A 13,479-nucleotide genomic window follows, 5' to 3' on the forward strand; every position below is an offset into this window, starting at 1 on the left:
GCTTCCTAATGCCAGCATCTGGGATTTCTTTGGTTCCTGAAGATCATCCAAGCCCTGCTCTTGAGACTCCCATTTATTCAGTGAGCTCCGAAGAGTTTTCAATAATTTCCATCTGCACTTTCACTATTTTTATAATCAGAGATATCCAGAGTTATTTGTTATTACTAAGACCATGAACCCCAATTTATATGCTTACATAAAGCAGTGCAGCAGATTAGCAAATGATATCAGATATTCCTTATAATGTTGAATGTGAAGCATACTTAGTAAAGTTTATCATGTGCAATCTTTAAAGAAATGGAAAAACTACAAAATGATACTTGTCTATTATTTCAAGGTCATTTACCTGTGAAACTTCCAACTCCACCAGAAACTACAGTTCCAGTAACACTGCCTCCACACAACTGTACAGACAGTGAATTTGTTTGCAGGTCTGATGGTCAGTGTGTTGAAAATATCCAGAAATGTGATTTTAGATATGACTGCCCTGACCAATCAGATGAATCCTCCTGTGGTATGTGAATTCCTAAATTTTGTATTAAATATAGCCATAAAATAGATAAGAAAACACTAGTGTAATTTCAAGTAGTATTGTAATGTCCTAGTTAGAGTCTTCAACCTAGTTTAAGCAGTTTCTTAATATAAAAGGTATTTGTATAGAAAATGATGGAAGAATCAGCATACTTTCTGAGGTAAGTGTCTTTAATATTTTAGATTCAAAATACTTGTTTTCATGAACTTGATTCCAGGGCTATCATTTACCAGCCCTTTTAAAATTCATCTTTGTTTTGTCTTTATTCTTCAATATCACTAAATGGAAATATTTAGAGAAGAAGCATAATACCTCAAATAAGATAAATCTGTTCAAATTTTGCTATTATCAAAATACACATATACAATGAATACCATGTCCAATGTACAGAGTTAATAAGAAAATCAATCCTGGTACATGTGGACACCAGTAGCTATATAATGTTGAAAGATGGTATCCATTTCTTGGCATCTACCAATCTATGACTTTTTAAAAAATGGATCTAGGCAAATTATTTAACTTGAAAGTGAATGTCTCAGTCAGAGATACAAACTGAGAGGAGGAAAATTAATCTGCATCTAAATAGGCAAAGCACAGGATCAGAAGAAAGAAACACTTGTGAATTTTTCCCTTCCTTGCTCATTATTAAGTATTGATTATATGTGAACTTACCATAATATTACTCGTGTCTTGATAATATTAAAGATTTAGAACATACAGACAGTACAGTGTATAGTGACATTCTAATTTGTCTTTGTCAGCTTCATCAAGGAATTCTAAAACTTAAAAAATATAAATACACATGTAAACTAAACGAGGCCAAAAAAACTCATAAAATCAAAGCTGATCCACTCTGTGAATGAGATGAGACAGTAGTTAATTCAAGTTGGTCAGGAAGATACACAGTGTATCACAGATGTAGGATAATGGAAGCTGTTGTATTCAGTCTTCTTCATGGGAAGACAATAGAATCCTCTTCTAATCACACAAAAGTTATCCTTGTAAAAGTTTACACAAAATCTAATTAATTACACCTAGTGAGCATTTTTAGTGAATACTGACTTTCTTCTCAGTTCGGCTTAGAAATTTTAGTAATGTCATTGATGATTGGATGGGATGTTTTGTTAAGTTTCTTTAAGTTCTTTAAATGTCCTGAATGAATGCTTACAATTAAATTATCATTTTAAAATTATGAGGATGTTTAATTTTGATTAAACATGAATTATTGCTGTTTATTTCTGAACAAACTGTATGTCTTTCCTCCTCTATCTCTTTGTAAGATGAACTATTGTGACAAATCTTCTGTCATCTAGTCTTACATTTTTAATTTTTTTGTTATAATAAGAACACAATATAAGATTTACCCCCTTGATACATTTTTAAGTGTACAATACGGCATTGTTGACTATAGGTACAATATTGTACAGCAGATAGCTTGCTTGAAACTCTGTCCTATAATTTTTTAAAAACTTATACTCTTTAAGGTCTTTTTAAAATTATGTGAAGAACGAGATTCTATTGAATACTTAACCTCTTCACAGAATAATCACATGATCAATATTAATATCAGTGATTAAATAACACACCTGAATATCATGATTAAAATCACTTTTTTTGATGGAGGGTTTCCTTCTCAAATTTTATGTTGAACTATGAACCCAAGTTTCTAAATGGTGGTAGTGGTAGTCTATGTTGTTATTGTTTATGCCATCTAAAGATACCCATGTCTGATTCATGCTGATGTATGGCAGAAACCATTACAATATTATAACATAATTATCCTCCAATTAAAAATTGAAAAAAACTGGAGTTTTGGTTTTTATTTTTTTTTAACACGCCAGGCTTTCCATTTTTTACGCAAAACCTCATTGAATTGAATCTTTCAGAAGTAAAGGATTAAAAACAGACAGACATATGAACACATGCAGAGAGAAAGGGAGGGGGAAAGGAAGAGAGGGCTTTTGTTTTCACACACAACCAATGTATTTTTAAAAAATCACTGGTTTTTTAGTTTTTGATATTGCAATACAGTCGTAAGAATATTGAAAACTTTCAAGGAAAGAGATTCAATATAAAAGCTGTTGAAAATCTTATTGCTTTGAATTTAAGTAATTTGGAATTTAGTTTTCGTAGTAATACTGTGACAAAAGAACAGACTTATCAGAACTTGGAGGTCATATAAGCATCTAAGTGTTGTGTCAGAAGAGACTGGTGATGCTGAAAGTGCTGCTTTAGGAGCTAATTAAAACCTTACTTGTTTATGAAAGCAGATTCTTCAGTGTGTGCATTTATTTCCACATTTCAGTGACTATAGATATTTGAATATAATACACCTAGATTTCTTTAAAACTCTTCAAGTGATTACATAAAGCATTAGCCTAATTATTTCAGTAATGTTGAAAAGTTTGATTAAAAAATTTAAAAATCCCCAAGTGTAAGAAAGTGCTGATGCAGATGGAAATTGCCATTTATTGATACATTTTTGTGATTAACTCATCTTGTCTTCGTCCCATTCTCTTCAAGCTATGGACATTTGCAGTTTTGAAAAAGGAAGCCTGTGTAAATGGTACCAGCCAATCTCAGAAAAATTAATTAAAGATTCAAACACATTCAGATGGGGACTTGGTAATGGAACCAGTATTCATCATGGTGAGGAAAATCACAGGCCATCGGTGGATCATACAGCGTAAGTGACCACATATTTGGAAAATTTCTCTTAGGAACTGTTTATTAAGCACTGTCCAAATTCCTGCCTTGCCCCCTTACCCTGTTAGTGCTCTTGAAAAGATGAATGTTTAAGTGAGAGAATAAGTGGATAAGTATATTCTTTCTTACAATATTGAAGAAGACATTTAATTTAAAAAGTAGTAAATGCTCTTATAAAAGTCATAAAGAGTAAGGTAAGTCATAAAGAGAAAAATATTGTATATTAATGCATATATGTGAAATCTTGAAAAATGGTGTCATTTCTCATACTTGCTTAGTTGCTCAGTCACTTACACTCTTTGCAACCCTTTGGGCGATAGCATTCCCGGCTCTTCTGTCCATAGAATTTTTCAGGAAAACACACTGGAGTGGGTTGCCATTTCCTCCGCCAGAGGATCTTCCCAACCCAGGGATCGAATCCCCATCTCCTGTGTCTACCGCATTGTAGATGGATTCTTTAACTACTGAGCCACTGGGGAAGCCCCTCAAAATGGCATAGATGATCCTATTGGAAAGCAGAATAAGAGTATGGATACCAAGGGGGTTGAGGGGAGTGGAATGAATTGGGAGATTGACATATATACACTATTGATATGACACTGTGTATAAAACAGACAGCTAATGAGAACCTACTGTAAAGCGCAGGAAACTCTACTCAGTGCTCTGTGGTGACCTAAATGGGAAGGAAACATAAAAAGGAGGGGATATAGGTATCAGTTCAGTTCAGTCGCTAAGTTGTGTCCTACTCTTTGCGACCCCATGAATCACAGCACACCAGTCCTCCCTGTCCATCAACAACTCCCGGAGTTTACTCAGACTCACGTACATCGAGTCCGTGATGCCATCCAGCCATCTCATCCTCGGTCGTCCCCTTCTCCTCCTGCCCCCAATCCCTCCCAGCATCAGAGTCTTTTCCAATGAGTCAAGCCTTCTCATGAGGTGGCCAAAGTACTGGAGTTTCAGCTTTAGCATCATTCCTTCCAAAGAAATCCCAGGACTGATCTCCTTCAGAATGGACTGCTTGGATCTCCTTGCAGTCCAAGGAACCCTCAAGAGTCTTCTCCAACACCATAGTTCAAAAGCATCAATTCTTCAGTGCCCAGTCTTCTTCACAGTGCAACACTCGCATCCATACATGACCCCTGGAAAAACCATAGCCTTGACCAGATGGACCTTAGTCAGCAAAATAATGTCTCTACTTTTGGATATACTATCTAGGTTGGTCAAAACTTTTCTTCCAAGGAGTAAGCGTCTTTTAATTCCATGGCTGCAGTCACCATCTGCAGTGATTTTGGAGCCCCCCAAATAAAGTCTGACACTGTTTCTACTGTTTCCCCATCTATTTCCCATCAAGTGATGGGACCAGATGCCATGAGCTTCATTTTCTGAATGTTGAGCTTTCAGCCAACTTTTTCACTCTCCTCTTTCACTTTCATCAAGAGGCTTTTTAGTTCCTCTTCATTTTCTGCCATAAGGGTGGTGTCCTCTGCATATCTGAGGTTATTGATATTTCTCCCGGCAATCTTGATTCCAGCTTGTGCTTCTTCCAGACCAGCATTTCTCATGATGTACTCTGCATTGTAGTTAAATAAGCAGGCTGACAATATACAGCCTTGACATACTCCTTTTCCTATTTGGAACCAGTCTGTTGTTCCATGTCCAGTTCTAACTGTTGCTTCCTGACCTGCATATAGGTTTCTTAAGAGGCAGGTCAGGTGGTCTGTATTCCCATCTCTTTCAGAATTTTCCACAGTTTCTTGTGATCCACACAGTCAAAGGCTTTAGCATAGTCAATAAAGCAGAAATAGATGTTTTTCTGGAACTCTCTTGCTTTTTCCATGATCCAGTGGATGTTGGCAATTTGATCTCTGGTTTTTCTGCCTTTTCTAAAACCAGCTTGAATAACTGGAAGTTCATGGTTCATATATTGCTGAAGCCTGGCTTGGAGAATTTTGAGCATTGCTTTACTAGCGTTGTGAGATGAGTGAATTGTGTGGCAGTTTGAGCATTCTTTGGCATTGCCTTTCTTTGGAATTGGAATGCAAACTGACCTTTTCCACTCCTGTGGCCACTGCTGAGTTTTCCAAATTTGCTGGCATATTGAGTGCCGCACTTTCACAGCATCATCTTTCAGGATGGAATTCCATCACCTCCACTAGCTTTGTTTGTAGTGATGCTTTCTAAGGCCCACTTGACTTCAGATTCCAGGATGTCTGGCTCTAGGTGAGTGATCACACCATCGTGATTATCTGGGTCGTGAAGATCTTTTTTGTACAGTTCTTCTGTGTATTCTTGCCACCTCTTCTTAATATCTTCTGCTTCTGTTAGGTCCAGACCATTTCTGTCCTTTATCGAGCCCATCTTTGCATGAAATGTTCCCTTGATGTCTCTAATTTTCTCGAAGAGATCTTTAGTCTTTCCCATTCTGTTGTTTTCCTCTATTTCTTTGCATTGATCACTGAGGAAGGCTTTCCTATCTCTTCTTGCTACTTTGTAATTGCATTTAGATGCTTATATCTTTCCTTTACTCCTTTGCTTTTCGCCTCTCTTCTTTTCACAGCTATTTGTAAGGCCTCCCCAGACAGCCATTTTGCTTTTTTGCATTTCTTTTCCATGGCAATTGTCTTGATCCCAGTCTCCTGTACAGTGTCACAAACTTCCGTCCATAATTCATCAGGCACTGTATCTATCAGATCTAGGCCCTTAAATCTATTTCTCACTTCCACTGTATAATCATAAGGGATTTGATTGAGGTCATACCTGAATGGTCTAGTGGTTTTCCCTACTTTCTTCAATTTAAGTCTGAATTTGGCAATAAGGAGTTCATTATGTGAGCGACAGTCAGCCCCTGGTCTTGTTTTTGTTGACTGTATAGAGCTTCTCCATCTTTGGCTGCATAGAATATAATCAATCTGATTTTAGTGTTGACTATCTGGTGATGTCAATGTGTAGAGTCTTCTCTTGTGTTGTTGGAAGAGGGTGTTTGCTATGACCAGTGCATTTTCTTGGCAAAACTCTCTTAGTCTTTGCCCTGCTTCATTCTGCATTCCAAGACCAAATTTGCCTGTTACTCCAGGTGTTTCTTGACTTGCTACTTTTGCATTCCAGTCCCCTATAATGAAAAGGACATCTTTTTTGGGTGTTAGTTCTAAAAGATCTTGTAGGTCTTCATAGAACCGTTCAACCTCAGCTTCTTCAGCATTACTGGTTGGGGCATAGACATATACATAGATATATGTATACATATATGTATATACGCTTCCCAGGTGGCACTAGTGGTAAAGAACCCACCTGCCAATGCAGGAGACATAAGAGATGTGGGTTTGATCCCTGGGTGGCAAAGATCTCGTGGAGGAAGGCATGACAACCCTCTCTAGAATTCTTGCCTGGAGGATCTCATGGACAGAGGAGCCTGGTGAGCTACAGTCCATGGGAGCGCAAAGAAGAGGACACAACTGGAGTGACTTAGCACACACACATGCACACATATACACATAGAGCTGATTCATTTTGCTGTGTGGTAGAAACTAACACAACATCATAAAGCAACTATACTCTAAGAAAAATTAACAACGTTTTTTTAATTTAAAAAATTTAGAAAAAACATTTTATAGACTGCCTTAAATGCATATGCAATTTATTATACCTCATGAAGTCTTTGTGTAGATTGTGTTTCAATATGTTTTGCAACTGTCAGGTGAGGATGGATGACACAATCCCCATTTCCTTCTTCTCTATGCTCTTCTCTAAGTAAACTACTCCTTTACATACAAAAGAAGTCATAGAAACCAGAGAAAAGCATGTGTAAGTAAAGAGAAATAATTTGTAATATTGCCCAGGATCCAGAAGGAGATACACATTCATCCCTTCTCCAAATTTCTTTCCCTCTTTTCTTCTTTTTCAAACTTCTCCTCCATCACCTTGCCCTTTCTCTCTTGTTCCAGCCATTGCTCTTTATCATCATTTATTTTGGTCTTTTCTTTCAAGTGTAGATAACTCATTCCTTCCCCTGTTTTGTAGTCTGCAAATAAAACTCCCTACAAGCTCCCATTTTTCTTTTTTCCTTTTAATCATTTCAAGGAAATGTTACTGAAGACAACAAAGAACTCCCCGTTTATATTACAGAGAATCTTTTCAAAACCTTTATGCCTTCACACTTCTCCGCTGGTAAAGCTTTATGACCCCCAGCTCCTATGGTTGCTGCTTCAAAGAAAACTAAAGGTATATCTGCTGTCCAGTCCATTATTGCCCTGGCCAACTTGACCTTGCACTCAAGGGGATCACTGTGTCTTCAGTGTGCAGTGACTTTATTTTCCTGGCTGACTTTTTCACCCTGATTTTTTGAGCTCTCTTTTGTTGTTTGTGTTCCATTTAAATGGTTCCAGTTTTACCATCATTTTATTTAAACATCTGCAACCAAGTTGCCCAAAGTATGTAGAGCAGCAGATATGAATGCTGCTTTGTTTTGATCACTTCTGACAAACGGCAAATAAGCTTTGTAATTTCAGTGTACAAAAGTTTTCTCAGGCTGCTTCTCACATAAAAAAGAATAGGATGATTTCAGAAAGTTTCTGTGGCTCATGCAAATCTGTGCTTCATTAATAATCTATAGTTTTGTAAAGAAAAAGAGAGTCTCATTTCTAGGTGGTAAAAGTGTAAATAGAACTATGACAACATATAAGCAGAGTAATATAGTCGACTTTTAACTTGTTTGTCTCTGCCTTTCACCCTCACCACCTCCAGTAGACTGCAAATTCCCTGAGGAATTTCAAAGACTGTGATTCCCTTTCATTGCATTATTTTTAAGATTCACTATATAATTAAGTACCAGTAATTATTTGTTGAATGAGTTAGTTGGTGATTAGGATCAATATATTGATACTATATAATTAAAGGCTGCAAGGCACCAAGTTAAATATATCCTAAATAGGAATACTTAATCAGATAATGTTTAATGCATGAGCACTACACTACAGTGAGTCCTGGAGAAGGGTGCAGTCCCTAAGCTTCCATCTCCTCTTGCCTTCCTCTCTGTTTTTTTAATTTTTTTTCCCTTTTACTTTGTGAAATAGTTCTTATGTGTCATTTATCCTACTCTCTGGTTTGTAGTAGAACTCTAAGCTTCCTTATGGCTCAGATGGTAAAGAATCTGCCTGCAATATGGGAGACCTAGGTTTGATTCCTGAATTGGGAAGATCTCCTGGAGCAGGGCATGGCAACCCACTCCAGTATTCTTGCCTGGAGAATTCTATGGACAAAAGAGCCTGGTGGACTATAGACCACAGGGGCTCAAATAGTTGGACACGACTGAGCAGCTAAGCACAGCATATAGCACAAGCTCAGTTTATCCAAATTCTGTTTTTGTTGTTGTTTTATTTTTAAAGAGGAGCTTTTCTATTTAGAAAATATTTTTTTCTCTCTCAGATATCTGGCTCTAGAGATTTAAAGCTAGATTTTTAGACTGTTGTGTCTGAGATAGTTTTCAAGAGCACTCTTGAAAATACAAAAGCTCTACACCAATTCTTTCATTCTATGATTTCACTTCACCCTAAGGCAAAGACTGCTTCTGGCTTAGGGTGGCGAAGATCATTCATAAGTTAGTACAAAGAAAAACAAGTCACATTACTGTATTTCAAAATATTCTCTCACTTTATATACCTAGTGAAGCAATAGAATGTCTATCATGATGGAGTAGGAATATGTAGGGAGGTTTTCATTGTGTAGTTGAATCTTTGATAAGTCTTAACTTGTGTTTTTCATCATGGAAATGAAATAGTAAAGGCTAACAAAGTGAAGTGATATTCCAAGGGACACTCTTCGGTTTGTAACAGACAAGTCTTTATATTTGAGGATCTAACGTGAACTCTGGGTCTATAATAAGGGTTATATCTTTATTTTACTTTTTTTGTTTATAGGAGAGTAACACCATTCCATACAGCTATTTCATTCAACATATGTATGTGAATTAGAAATAGTCTTTTCTTCTGGGGCCTCTTCTACGTGGCAGTGGTCTTAGCATGGGGCTTGTGAGTGAATTCTCCCTTCATCCTGCTCAGCAGGGACCAACTAAGGGGACCTGGCATGATATTTTTTCCTAGGATTGAAATCTAAACATTTATTTAAAAATAAATATTGTTCTCAATTAATTATAATCTGGAGAAATAATAAAGTAAAACCTACTCAATGTTAATATCATTGCAATTTGCATGTTCTTTTGAGAATGGAGTTGGATGAAATTTCCATTTCCTTTAACTTAGGCAGTGAGAGGGAATATTTAGTAGAAAAATGATTTTCTTGGTATTTTGGGAAAAGAACCATGATCTAGTTAAACAATAACAACAACAACACACACACACACATACAAAACACAGAAGTAAAATGGATTTATATCCATTCACGCTCCAGGAACTACTACAGAACTTGGAAAAACATGAATCTTAACTGAGAATTGTTTTAAAAAATTATTTGCTTACTATTGAATCAAGGCATTTGGATTACCTAGCATCTAAGCTTTGTAACTAATTCATATTAAGTATGAATATGAATATGTAGCTAATTCATATTAAGTTTAGAACATTGATGCTATAGGAGTGTTGTGCATGATTTCTCTCAGTTTGTAATTTTATAAGACCTCAGAATCCTCTCCTCTAACCTCCATAATCAGTTTAACAAGCCAAGTCAACTTTACCATGGTATGTAAATTGGTAAATTGGCTCATAGGCAAGTACCATAAATTTTATGATCATTTTTATCTCATAAGAAAGCCTTTGTTTGATCCAGCTTATTCATTTTCACAGCTGGAAGCAAGAAGAACAAAGTTTTGTACCCTTGGCCCTCAATTCCATTTTATTTAACTTCAGTAAATGCCTATCTATTGGTTAAATAAGGTCTGCTATTAAGATTTTTTAGGAGCCTTAAATCGTTCCCCTTAGTCAGGTTAAGCTCTCTCTATTTGTTGTTCATATGGAATTATATCTAGTAGAATACACACACATATTCTGGGTCGGTGGTTTCTGACTGCTCACAGAAGCTCTAGAGAAGTTTTGCAAAGTATAGATCAAGGAACTCTGATCATGTTTCTGTGTTTATTAATATTTAAATATGTAATACATTTATTTAAAAGCGGATTCTGACACTTGTATCAGAATCTTGGGGCTAGAGCTGGGACTCTGTACTTTTAGTATAACTTCTAGATGGTTCTAAAACCTCATTCTTAGCAGCTGTATATGGGAGAAAGTGGGGAGGGTATTGCTAGAAGAGGGTGGCTTTCTTAGCAACTATTTCCAATTTTGATCATAGCTGACTCATTTTCCTCTAAATCCAGTGACTAACTAAAAAATTTAGAACAAAATATTTCAGGAAAAATGAAGCAATAGAAAAATTCAAAGATGATTTTATTCAAAAACAACAAAATGTGTGTGCTATAAAGTAACTATTATAATTGAGAAATTGTATGGGAGAAAACGCTACACTGTGTTAATCTAGAAGACATGTAATTTCAAGGCACCCTCTGTGTTGCCTCATTCATGTAAGATACCCAACGTTTTTTCTCAAGTCTTTTTGCCTGTGTGTTTTCTTCTCTACCCCTAATCAAAATGATTCTTGCCTTTCTTTAAGATCAAAACCAAATATACTGATTTTATTAACATCTTGACAAAAAAAAAGGGTATTTTTAAATGCCTTGCATTTTAAGGTTTGCTTACAAATTATTGAGAAGCTGTTTGAGTATGAACCATCTCATTCAAAATGCAGATTAGATAGAATATAATTTCATGTGTTGCTTGTTTATAAAGCTGGAAGTACTTTTTCTGAAATTTTTATTTCATAGCACTGACTGTTGTCTTTGAGATGGGAATGAGCTATAGTCCACATTGTTGCAAGTGGACCTAGATTCCTATCTACATTGTGCATTTGTACAGGCTTGACATCATTATGAACTAAAAGCCACATAAATAATGCAAGCTGTCTCTGTGACATAACTGTGCAGACCATAATGTGTCTAAGTGCTAGATATAAATGTGGATAAAGGCTTCAGTAAACCCGAAAAGATTTTCATGTTTTCTGCTCTGCAACAATAACAATTTGCAAAGCTTTACTCTCTTAGACAGTAAATGCCAGGATCACTGCTTTCTCAGAGTCCTGTCTGGGAAGCCAACATTTTATAGGCCAATTTAAATGCTTCAACACTCTCCCAACATAATTTCTGAAAGATCCAGTTTTATAAATCTAGAATAATGGTTAAATAGTAGGCTTTAGAAACAGTTTGGCTAAAATGAAAATAAAAATGCAAACAGGCAAAATCAAAATTAAACTGTTGTAATTTTCTCTTAACTGTTTTAACACTTGTGGGAAATAGCGTTTCTGGCAGTGTTTTCACAGGACTGAATATAAAGCATGATTGCACTCTAAAACACAAAAAAATGGCTGTCATTTTAGGTTGACCTTGAGTTAAGCACCTATTCTTTATTTTTCCATACATATCAATAATTTGTTTTAATTAAGTGAATTAAATCACTTTAATTTTATTTTGGTGTATTTTAACTTGATAATATTTTTAAAAAATTAACTACAGTTGTTCCAAAACATGGAAGTTAAGAGAAATCTATGCTGAAAATAGTACTTGTAAACCATTCCTAAAATAATATAAATATAGCTTGTTAGGTAATGTATTTGCCCTACATGGTAAAGTTTTAATGATATATTCCTAATATAGCATATGATTTATGATATGTTACCAATGGTCACTGTTTAATAATAAAATAACTTGTATATCATAGTTACTTTCAAAATTTTTGAATTCATTTTCATTATATAATTTTTAAATGTGCTTTCCCTTTAACCACATTAAGATGAAATAAATTAATTTGTATTCTAACTTTTGCACAAAATTGTTATAGTTATACAAAATACGGAGGAATACAATATTTTCTCACGTAAGGTAAATTAGATTTAATTCTTATGTGAAGACAACTTGAAAATTTGAACATACTACACCACATATTGGAGAAGGCAATGGCAACCCACTCCAGTACTCTTGCCTGGAAAAGCCCATGGGTGGAGGAGCCTGGTAGGCTGCAGTCCAAGGGGTCGCGAAGAGTTGGACATGAATGAACAACTTCACTTTCACTTTTCACTTTCATGCATTGGAGAAGGAAATGGCAACCCACTCCGGTGTTCTTGCCTGGAGTATCCCAGGGATGGGGGAGCCTGGTGGGCTGCCATCTATGGGGTCGCACAGAGTAGGACCTGACTGAAGCGATTTAGCAGCAGCAGCAGCAGCATACCACATATCAACCATTTATATATATATATATATCACATATGAATCAAGTATATATTAATATCATCTGATGACCTTTGTATATGCAGATTTATCAAATATTCAAAGATCTTTATGGTCTGGAGGATGAAGAGGTACCCTTGACTAGACACACAACTCATTCTTAAATTAGACATGTATTTCCTAAGCATCTGGTCTGTGAGAATCGCAAGGTTAATCAGACATGGAACCAGCATAGACATGAATACATGCGTAACACTCAGGAGAGGCCCCCTGTAGACACTCAGGTCTACAGGTCTGTCTTGGTTGTCTCTATCTTTAATAATACCTGCAAAGATTCTCCAAATTTGAATTTTAGTGAACAATATAAGTGAACTAAAATAAGTGAACTAAAACCACACTAAGGGTAAAGACCATTTACTGATTATTTTAAGACTTTAACTTTTTTATTGTTACAAAAGTACTGCTTTTTCCCCGGGAAAAAAGAAATGCATTCTTATTGTAGGAAAATGTTTAAATATAAATAACAAAGGGAAATAATGGCAATAACTATAATCTTGCCACCATGATGAAAAGCATTGTGTGTGTGTATATATATATATCTCTGATAAGCAGAAATAGGTTCTGTTAATCACATTGTTTTCTAATATGCTTTTAATTTTATATACAATCTGTAAGCAATTATTTGCCAATACTTTTTAAAATGGGGCAGTAGTTTTCCATTAACAGGATACACCGTAACTCAGTAATTTAATTCCTCACTATTTGATTTACGAGTTGTTTTTGATTATACACAAATTTAATCAACCTTCGCTGAACACTATGCGACTTTACACATATTGTAGATTACATCCTGAGAGTTAAAAGGCATACCGAGTAGAATTCTTATATTATTAATTATATTTTAAAACACTTGACTTATAATTTTGTGTTACTTTCCAAAATGTACCATTTTTGAAAG

General features: G+C 35.6%; 1 protein-coding gene across 3 annotated transcripts in view; it reads left to right on the forward strand.

Moving 5' to 3' along the window:
- Positions 1-13,479, forward strand: part of MALRD1 (MAM and LDL receptor class A domain containing 1) — a 600,846-nt gene that overhangs the window by 177,883 nt on the left and 409,484 nt on the right. For 2 of the 3 annotated variants that reach the window (XM_042230497.1, XM_042230498.1), the window contains exons 21-22: positions 338-514; positions 3,056-3,218. In XM_042230497.1, coding sequence (XP_042086431.1) covers positions 338-514; positions 3,056-3,218 — 340 coding nt within the window. The remainder of the gene's footprint in view (positions 1-337; positions 515-3,055; positions 3,219-13,479) is intronic. The other variant, XM_060397269.1, reaches the window with a different exon arrangement.

Source organism: Ovis aries, chromosome 13 (assembly GCF_016772045.2).
Source record: "Ovis aries strain OAR_USU_Benz2616 breed Rambouillet chromosome 13, ARS-UI_Ramb_v3.0, whole genome shotgun sequence".
NCBI lineage: Eukaryota > Metazoa > Chordata > Mammalia > Artiodactyla > Bovidae > Ovis > Ovis aries.